This window comes from Wasmannia auropunctata, unplaced genomic scaffold (assembly GCF_000956235.1).
Source record: "Wasmannia auropunctata unplaced genomic scaffold, wasmannia.A_1.0 LD335894.1, whole genome shotgun sequence".
NCBI classification, from domain to species: Eukaryota; Metazoa; Arthropoda; class Insecta; order Hymenoptera; family Formicidae; genus Wasmannia; species Wasmannia auropunctata.
The window spans coordinates 23,247-33,678 of NW_012026996.1; the positions used below are offsets into that span (position 1 = coordinate 23,247).

The following is a 10,432-nucleotide window of genomic DNA, read 5'->3' on the forward strand; positions in this document are numbered from 1 at the left end:
CTTGCCAGCCCGCTCAGAGATGTGTATAAGAGACAGGTTGTATTTTAAGTAAAAAAATAGTTTTAATTGAATAAAATATAAATAAATTTTTTTTGGTAGTAAAAAATTTGAGTTTTTTTGCATCCAAACAAAACTTCAATATGCCTCAAGCAATGACTAAAGCGCAAATGATCCTCGGAATATTTCTACTTTAAACAATAGAGTACAAACATAATTCACGTAGTGGGGAAAAACTGCCAAATTCATTTGTTCTTAAATGCCCATCAGTTGAAAATTTTGTAGGTGCGAATTCGCACTGAGGTGTCTTTTACGGGTTAAAATGGACAGATTTTTTTATATTATTATATGTTGAATTCTGTCTTGTAATACTTTATTTTGTATTTTCTGCATTAAAAACCAAAATATATGTATCATTAATAAATTAACTTGGAAAGTTTTTTATACACCCAAAAAAGTACCAAAAGGAACAAGATTATTATGGATATAAGTTTGCAATTCAATATTTTTTATTTTGTTTAAATAATACATACAGACGCATTAAAAATTGAGATTAAAATACTATAATCGATAAAATAAAGTAATACTGAATTGCACTATAATTACAATTACCATTCATGATTAATTTAATAACATTTTGTATTCCATATCCTTTTCTTAGTCTTTATTTTTATAGCAGTTCATGCGAGTTTATAAAAATATCGGATTTTAAAATATTTGTTAAAATAACTCATCTTTTCGCTCTTGGGCAATTTTTATAGCAATAACTTTGTGATTATATTTTATATGATAAAAACCGATAAATCACCAACGGTAATATTATAATTAGAGATTCAAGAAACTAATATCAAATTTTAATATGCACTAGCAATCTTTGTTTTTTTATCCTCATTGAATTTTAATTTAAATAATAATATGCGAATATTAAAATAAATAACATTATATATAATAATAAATAAATACTTATATACAATTTCAATACAATCTCAATTTACAATGCATTGTCTGGCACAGGATTTAAATAGAGTATAGACGATCACAACCAAGCACAATAAAAATTACAAAAGATTTGAATAGTTTGTTTCCTAAACTGTAAATATAATTATAGAGTTTTATAAATATGTCCATTATTCCTTAGTTATCTAATTTATCGCATCAATTATTTAATACAATCGATATGTGATTTATTTCTTCGGAACTTCTTATCGGCATTTTATACCAAATCTTAAAACAACTTTAATCTTTCAAATAGCGTATACTATCAAAATTATTTTAATTGATTGATTTAATTTATTGCTAATTTTTCTCCAGTTATCCAATATAATTAAAATACAGCTTATCCCTTCTTTACAAAATACGAAAAAAATTATCTAAATCTTTGTAGGATAAGGGATATTATAATATTTCTATATCAATCTCTTTTTTTATCTATTCTTATTCTTCTTTTTCTTCTTTATTTCATTTTAACTGTTTCCAGCCTAAATAAATTACACTCCAGGACAATCGTCAATAGACGGAATGTCAATATGCAGTTTGGATGGTTTCTGAGAAGAGCGATCTTGATGGATGAGAAAACCTGTGCTGTCGGCTTGAGGGAGCATGTTGAGCACGATCGGAGCACTCTTCGGCTCGCTAGGGATTTTCCTCAGGCTTCCATCTGTGGTACAACCAGTACCAGATGGTCAGACAAAGATAATAATGAACAATATGTGAAACTAAAGAATTAGAATTAGCAACAGGCTGGAATTTGCTTAGGGTTTGTTCTAACAATAAGCGTTAATATGCCAGCTGACAATTTAGCACATTTAATAACCCTTACAATCATGACATTTGGAAGCTTTAAACAAGAAAATTAATAACATGTAATAATATTAATTTTTTCACCCGCAGGATTAGTTTTTTTTCCATCAAAACTAAATAGATTTGAAAACATCTATATGTATGTACATGTGCGTGTGTATGTATATGTGTGTGTGTGTGACAAAATAAGATTTGAAATCTGATTATGGATAGATTCATTAAGTCCAAAGATTTAAATTTGACTATCAGTTTTAAGGAAATACAAATTCTTCGATATTAATTTCTAGAGATAATTATAAACAAACAATGCGTTACATCAATTTATAACATTATAACGCTGAACAAATCAAATTATCAAATAAAATATAGAAAAATTCTCATATGTAAAACAAATATATTGATTGTTGGATACATATGTTTGATTAATTATAAAGAGACAGGTATTGATTGTAACATAAATAGATATAAATGTAGATAAGATTTGTTGTTATCAGTATTTTATATCTCGATAATGGAGAATTTGATCTATATTGATGTAATATTTTGGAAGAAATAAACCCTAGAATTCGTTAATGAAATATTTGCACGTCCTCTTAAATATGCCGTTGTACTAACTCTTGGTTTTAACTCTAATATGAATATAATTTTATAAAATTTTTTATAAAACTAATTTTTCAGCATTTTATGCAACAAATCAACAATTGAATAATTACAATTGTAGGAAATGTAAATATTTTTAAATAAATTCGAAGAAATTGAAATGAATTTAGTGTTATTTTGCGTATACTTTGTGTTTATTTAATAAACCAAGAGTTTAGAAAATCATTTAGATAGTTTATATGAAAAACTACATGATTACATACCAGTTCCATGACGAAGATCATCTTGCGCCTTATAAAATTCTTCAAGCTCTTTGCCAGAGCATAACGGAGTGTCAACCTGAGTAGTACTGTTAAACAGTGAATAGTCTACTTCGTAACCTTGTCGTTCCTTTGAATAGTTTACCATGGGATCGAAACGATGACCCCATAGAATCTCCTGCGGAAGATAACTGGACCTAGCCTGAGTGGTTTGTCCAGTAGATTCAATAGTACCTTCTAAGATTAGAACAATTTCGAAACGTTCAGTTAACATATCTTCGGCTGACATATTAAAAAAGGGCGAGGACTCATTGATCCGATGGATAATAGTGGCTGGCCAGATGAAGAATAGATTGCCGTTTTCACCGTCGGTACCTACCACCAGTTCGTGCTGGTGTTGAGATAGAATTTCACCCTCTTTGGTCGTCTTACTGCGAATCATTTGTGCGCGTACACTCGCGCCAATTATATGACTTTTTCTCATATCGCCCACTCGAAACATGAGACAAAGCTCACCATCTCGTTGACAAATTACGGCATTTCGTGAAAATAATAAAGTCTGGGTACGTTGTTTTGGCCTGGTCATTTTAGCGAATACAATGCCCACCTGTAATTAATTGTTTTTAATAATTAAATTTAATTTTTCACAATCCGACATTTTATGTGCAAAAACTGTACATTCTTCGAATAGAGTGCGATCAAAATCTCCATTTTGAAGCTTTTAACTAACTAATAAAAAAAAGAATTTTAGTATTTAATTGACCAATCAAATAATATAAATGCTTGGAAGTATTTGCAGTAGTTAGTTAACAATCATACTCACCATGAAAGCTTGAATCATGACACCAGCAATACTCTGAAGACACATAATAAATATGGCCTCGGGGCATTCTTCAGACGTAGAGCGACTACCATATCCAATGGTATGCTGGGTTTCAATACTAAAGAGAAAACAACTGGTAAAACTGAAAATATTGTAAACACACGGCGTCCAATTGTTCTCCACTTGAAAAGGTGGCAAATGGTGCTCTTCAAAGTCACCGTGGGTGAAGGCTATCAGCCACCAAATCACCGCAAAACCCAACCAAGATAGAAGGAAACTTAAAATGAAGCACAATAGCGTCCAACGCCATTGTGTGTCCACCAGAGTTGTGAAGATGTCTTGTAGAAAACGTAGCGATCGTCGGGAAATGCGTGATTGCAATACATTGCAATCGCCATTTTTCAGGACGGCGCGACGACGCAACTTCCGCGTCGGTCCAGCCCGGTATCGACTCCTGAAATATGGATATACGATTTCGTTCAAATATATTGAAGTAAATTATTTCTCTAATAATTTATGTAATTTTTATATGTTAAAAGATCATTAAGTAAACACTTGGCGTGCCTGGATTGCATTAATTAATAAAATGTGTAATATATAAAATGCGGGCACGTAAAGTTTTTGCTTCACTATGATCTCATTGGTCACTTTAAGCCTGTTTTATGAAACTTAAAATTATTTGGAAAGACAATGGCATTAAACTTTTGCTACATATACTTTTGGATGGTTTAAACGGTTTATTAAAAAAATATTTTTATTTTTACGTCTAATCAAATACTAGGCAACTTGTGTAATCTCATATTTGTTTTTGGACAACTTTTATTTGTTAAAATAATATTTTTGGTTCAAGAAAGATGTAACGTACAATACTTTTTTATATACTTGGCGTAAACTTTTTCTTTTTTTAATTAGAACATATTAAAACTGTTATTAGAATATATTGTTGCAAAGTAGATTAAATATATACTGTTAGATATTAAAATTATATTACCAAGGAAGATATTAAAATGAAATTTATGTGATATATTATTTATAATATATGAGGTGTTTAGAAATATAACTTGGTATTCTTATTAGAAAATACCGTTTTTATTTCTATTTGGATATAAACGTATGTAAAGGAGTGTCGTGTTTCTGCAAACGCAAGTTTATTTACGGATCTTTATTAATTTCTCTCATTAATTATTGAAAAAATCGCACAGAACTTTTCTATTCACAGAAAGTTTAATCTATCTGCAATGCATAAGAGGGCTGTGTCAATAATTATCAGAACCCAGCATACATATTTTACACACGCACACACACACGCACACACGCACACACGCGCGCACGCGCGCACGCGCGCACGCGCACACGCGCACACGCGCACACGCGCACACGCGCACAGAGAGAGAGAGAGAGAGAGAGAGAGAGAGAGNGAGAGAGAGAGAGAGAGAGACGNGAGAGAGAGAGAGAGAGAGAGAGAGAGAGAGAGAGAGAGAGAGAGAGAGAGAGACATAAAATTCAAAATAAATTTCGAATAAACGTTGGATAATAGTTTTGAAATACAAAAGAAATTATGAAAAATACTTCAGGCTAACACTAAAATCCTCAACTTGTTTATTTGTTTAATAATAACAATTAAATTGTATTTTCAGTTAACATTTTAATGTATATTTCTATTTGTTTCTGTCTGTACTCACCACGGATCTCTGTGCATTGTTCGTCATCATTCTTGCACTTTGACATAATAAATTCAAAGCGTTATAAAATGTTTTGTGATAAAAACTCTGATATGTTTCGTAATCGTATTATTATTCACAAATGTACTTCGTCCAACATATTTTCTAATTATAACTAAATATATCATCACAGAGACTCTAGATTTCTAGATTTCTAGAAACTTATATATTAATCTTGATATAATGAACCATTTATATAAATGATTTTAATACAAATATAAAATGAATTATTTATATGTACCTATTAATTGTTTCACTATAAATATTTAAATCTTGATATAACATCATAACTTTCTATTCCTTCATATTCATGAATTAGATACTTATAATGCATTAATAGTGGTACAATAGGTATTAAACAGAATGTCTGGAAATTTACTGTTTATAGTTGTTTATACAAAATATCACTGTTAGCAATTCGACACTGCAGAGAAGACTCTCTCGGGGAACTTGATCTCTCTTTACTGACATATACTAATAGGAAGTCCCCATTTTAACTTTGAACGATAACTACGCAGCTGTTATCTACCAATTTACTTATTGCCACGCATTAATCACTTCCGCCGTCTCCTCCGGGTCAATGATACTTTCTGTTTAACTGATTGTATATAAATTATTTTTGATATTTATATTTCTTTCATGAAATTAATAAATTTTGTTGGAATTATTATGAGTATTATTTTTAATATATGTATAACGATGATTAATCTGAAATTATACGGCAATACAAAAGGCATAATTACGAAAATAAATCATTAATTTATTGATGATTAATTTGGAATTAGCCAACAATACAAAAATATATAATTATTTTATTCAGTCTTTCATTTTAAAACTGCGCGCGCGCGCGCACGCACAAAGAAAAGTATAAATTTCTGCAAAAAATACCTTAACAATTTTTAAAAATGATATATTTTGAACAGTACAATGTATAGGATTCGCAATTTTAACCAAAAATTTATAAATATGAACGGTGAGTACGAGTTGACGTGGTAATTGGTGCGCAAAAATGACTTGACAGCAATTGATTGACAAGAACGAAATTTTAATTATCTTTGAACATTTTGACTCTTTCTTGAAATCATTTTTAGTAAATGATAAAAAATAAGATATTCAACCGAATAATACAATTATATTTTGAAATACTTATTTGTTTAAAATACTTGTAAAAATTATTGTATAAAATCCAAATTTATATTATGTTCATGTAGAGTTATCTGGAATAATGTAAAATTATCTGGTAATTTACGGGATGAAATTACACTTTAATATCTCATTTTAATATGTTATCCTTTATGAGCGATTTATCTGTGTGACCTCGAACGATCTATCATTAAGATACCGTTGTGGATCTCTGTCTCTTATCGAGCATCACAAGATGTTGATAAGAATAGCAGTTGAACAATAGACAAATATTAGCCATTTCTGGAATGTTTTGCAAAATTTGAAATTCTTTATGAGCCAAAGTCAGACATTATTATTATATGATATTAATAAAGAACAAGCAAATGTTAGCAAATTCTATGCATAATGTGTTCATGTATAAGTATATATAATGTTTATTAAAATAAAAGCAGCCATTGCAGCATAGTAAATAAGATGCAAAATGGAACTTAAAATAAAGAATTTAAATAAAGAAATTCAGATGAATACTATCAGCCAAATCGTATAAACGTATTGTTGAAGAACACTTAGATAACAGCCAAAACTCATACTATGTAATTATAATTATATAATTATATAACACTTCAAAGATTTTATCGCATAAATATTGTGCTTATCTGTACTTGAATATTTATATTTATATATTTTTTAAGTATTTTCTGTAAACAAGAACCACTCTCTATTTTATTTATTTTGGTATTTGAAAGGAAAAATTTAGAGTTGTTTAATATTATATACGTGTATATATTCATTTTTATATATGTACATATTCATAATGTAATTTAATATTTATAACAATTAAATTATAAATTTGTGTTTGTGCTTTTTATAAAAGTTATTTTTTACGTAAAGATCAAATTCCTTTTTCTATTTTATCATATATAAATTAATTAAACGTGTATAACACTACTCTTTGATAATAATTTTTTATTAGAATTTTTATTACGATAAAATTCTTTTTAGTCTGTTATAAAAGAAACCGATGTTATCTTATGCTTCGTCATCATCACGTTGTCGTGAAGAATGCAATGATTATATATTTTTTCACGCACCGTGCAATAATGATTATGAAAAATATTTATAGCGGTTTTTTAGTAAACAAGATTTTTTATTTATAGATGAATACAAATATCTATTTACAAACATGTACAAAAAGAACTTCTTATTTATCATGAAAGTTACTATAAACATTACCTTAAGAAGGGTTTATGGATAAAGTCTGCAACTTTTAATTATTTTGTAAAAAAGTTAATACTATATTTATAAAGATTTATTTACATTATTAATTTATTTTTATTAGAATTACTCGTATAGTATTTTGTTCCTAAATTTGCTTTGAGTCCTTATTATTTTCTTTATTTTCTGCTTGTTACAATAATATAATGTTATGGTAGAGAAAATTGTCATAAATATCTTAATCTTAATATAAACATATAAATTTTCAGGACAAAATAGTTTAAATTACTAAAAAAATATCTTAAAATATGTCCCAATTTATTTACATATAGAGTGTTCTATTATAATTCTTATAAACAGATTAAAAAGAAACATCACATTCAAGAGAGAAAAAGAAAATGATTAAAAAGACATATATTATTTTAATTATTTATAAGAAGCAAATGTTGATTTTTTCTGTACCAATGAATGGCTTTCCAAACTTGTAATTTATGTTACAGTTTTCCATTTTTAAAAGAAATATAAATCTTATGTTCCAACATATTTAAAAAGCGATGTCGAAATGTGTTAATTATCATGCCATATACATAATATATTCATGGCAAAAAAATTGCATTGTATAAACGGTTTAGCAATTGCATTAATAACCTAATAACATTGCTGTTCGTAATACTTTCATTACAAGTTTTAATTTTGTAATTAACAATATAAAATTAGAAAAAAATCTGTATATTTTTCAGATAATAATAATGAAAAAAAATCCAAACGTGTTTCATTCGTTTTACCTGTATTTTAAGGAAGAATACGGATTCTTTGTCACTTGCACAATCATCGGCGTTGTTGGCGTAATCGGTGGTATTAGTTTTTGTTCTTCTCCGTAATCCAGCGATGGAGATTTGTCACCCATCTTTAATACATTGCCATTTATCCCGTTCATGACTCACTATACTGTACAATGTTAGTCTCAGTACCGAATAACTTCTTTAATAGTGAAGCAACTATAAATGTAGTCTGTTTAAAGTGTTTAGAATAAACATTTCTATGCAGTATTCAACATTTATGTTCTTGTATATTCTTGTATTAAGTATATTTATCTTATAAAAAATTCGGGGTTCTTAAAAAGTTCCATCCTTCACTTTTGATCGTTATTTCTTCAATTAATTTTAATCTACAATATTCTAATGTTTTAAAATTCGTTTTGCATATTTCCTTTTATCAAATTTCTTTGTTTCCACAAAGATATTCAAAATAGTTTATAATAGATACTCATTTTTTATTGTTGATTGTTGCAAATTTTCATTTCAAAAACGTTTTAAATAGTTTTTTAACGTAAAGAACACATATGCAGTTGTTGATGAATATATCTTCAGTTCATGTGTGCTTCCTTTTTCTTTAAATTTCTTTTTTATGTATATTTATGGTATTCTAAAGTTGTAAAAATGTTTTTAAAAATTTCACAGATTTCTCTTCTTCAATCAGTTTTAATTTGGATACAGACGCTTAGAATTGACAATGAGATCTTTAACATTCTTCTATTGAATTTTTTCTCTTCACTGAAATATAAACTTTCCATGTAATTATTCTTCACTTTTAATCTTTATAAATCGTGATTCTTTACTTCAACTATAAAGTCAGTGTTTTTTAATTAGTCTTTTAATTTGCACTTATTGATAATAAATCTTCTTAGACAATTCGATCAATTGGGTGACGCGCGTTTCGATTGACAAAGATGGATGTGATGGAATGTCTACCATTGGAAGATAAACTGCCGCGAGTGGTCATCTGCGATCTTATATATATAGCACATACTGACCATCTAGCACTATTTATCGGTCGCTAACAAAACGTTATTTGTTCTTCCTATTCTTGCGCAGAAAAGGTGATTCGACTCGCGTCGATTACGTCATTCACGATGAACAGATGGGTTTTTGCTTTCGGCAAATTTGACTTTCTAACAAAGTCTTAATATAGTAATCACATAATTATTATCATTTATTCTATTATATTCAAAATAAATAATACCGCTCTTATAAATATTTTCTAATAATTAAATATTTATGTCATGTGAAAATGACATAATTTTCTATAAAAGTCTGTTTTAATTATTTTGCAGTTTTTGATGTTAGAGTTTGAAAATCGATTTATGGAAAAACAATATCATAAGAAAAAGTAAAAACTGATATAATAACGTTTTATAATATCTAAATAGAATATGATGTTATAGAAACACACGACATTTGTTTGAAGTATTTAACTCACACTTAAAAAAATCTTATTAATAATATATCTGTATATTTTTAATTGCATATGCTGTAGTGTTTTTCACTTTTTCTTTTTCTTCTTGTAATATAATTAGTAGTCACATGATCAGTAATAGTCATATGATGTAGGTTGTCATACTATCCGTCACACAAGATATACAAGGTGGACTGAAATATCAATATACATGGTGATCAGAAATTATTAAGGATTTAAATATTAAAATGCATACAGTAATTAACAGTCGTTAACGTTGAAGATATTTTTTAATTTATAGTTTTCAATTATATCTATTTCGTCTTTTTAAAAAATACAGATTAAATAAATTATTATAAATATAAATTATATAAAAATTTGATAGTAAATTTACCATTTTGCAGCATTTAACGAAATTATTAATTTGGTGTTATTAATTTCATACTATTTACTAATTAAAACTTAAAAAAAATATTAATGATTATCGTAAAATTTAGAATTAAAACAAACGATCGAGACTGATGAAGAAAGATGAAAACAACTGCGCGATTCTCGTTCGACTGACTGACTGACGTCGCGTACTTCTTATCGGTGTCTTGGCATCTCGTTATCAGAATCTGACTGGCTGTTGAAATTGTGTTGATGTATGCAAAACT

The 10,432-nt window shown here is 28.1% G+C and overlaps 1 protein-coding gene and 1 long non-coding RNA gene across 2 annotated transcripts; both read right to left on the reverse strand.

The window, feature by feature from the left end:
* Positions 1 to 1,414: 1,414 nt before the first annotated feature.
* Positions 1,415 to 8,761, reverse strand: LOC105455585 (G protein-activated inward rectifier potassium channel 3-like). The gene is made up of 4 exons (XM_011699014.1): positions 8,327 to 8,761; positions 3,481 to 3,934; positions 2,661 to 3,264; positions 1,415 to 1,654 (listed from the first exon to the last, which is right to left on the reverse strand). The coding sequence occupies exons 1-4, from the start codon at positions 8,476 to 8,478 to the stop codon at positions 1,485 to 1,487; spliced, it is 1,380 nt and encodes a 459-aa protein (XP_011697316.1). The 5' UTR covers positions 8,479 to 8,761; the 3' UTR covers positions 1,415 to 1,484.
* A 187-nt stretch (positions 8,762 to 8,948) lies between these two features.
* On the reverse strand, positions 8,949 to 10,211 carry LOC105455586. The gene is made up of 2 exons (XR_975129.1): positions 10,171 to 10,211; positions 8,949 to 9,970 (listed from the first exon to the last, which is right to left on the reverse strand). It is a non-coding gene; the product is annotated as an uncharacterized LOC105455586 (long non-coding RNA).
* Between the last annotated feature and the right edge of the window lie 221 nt (positions 10,212 to 10,432).

What these genes read in the sequence shown, in the direction of transcription:
- LOC105455585 (XM_011699014.1), bottom strand. Translation starts at nt 8,478, where the DNA reads ATGAACGGGATAAATGGCAATGTATTAAAGATGGGTGACAAATCTCCA. An exon ending in TCATGATTCAAGCTTTCATG is followed by an intron (nt 3,265 to 3,480) that starts GTGAGTATGATT and finishes AATTAATTACAG; the next exon opens with GTGGGCATTGTATTCGCTAA. An exon ending in TGATCTTCGTCATGGAACTG is followed by an intron (nt 1,655 to 2,660) that starts GTATGTAATCAT and finishes GTTGTACCACAG; the next exon opens with ATGGAAGCCTGAGGAAAATC.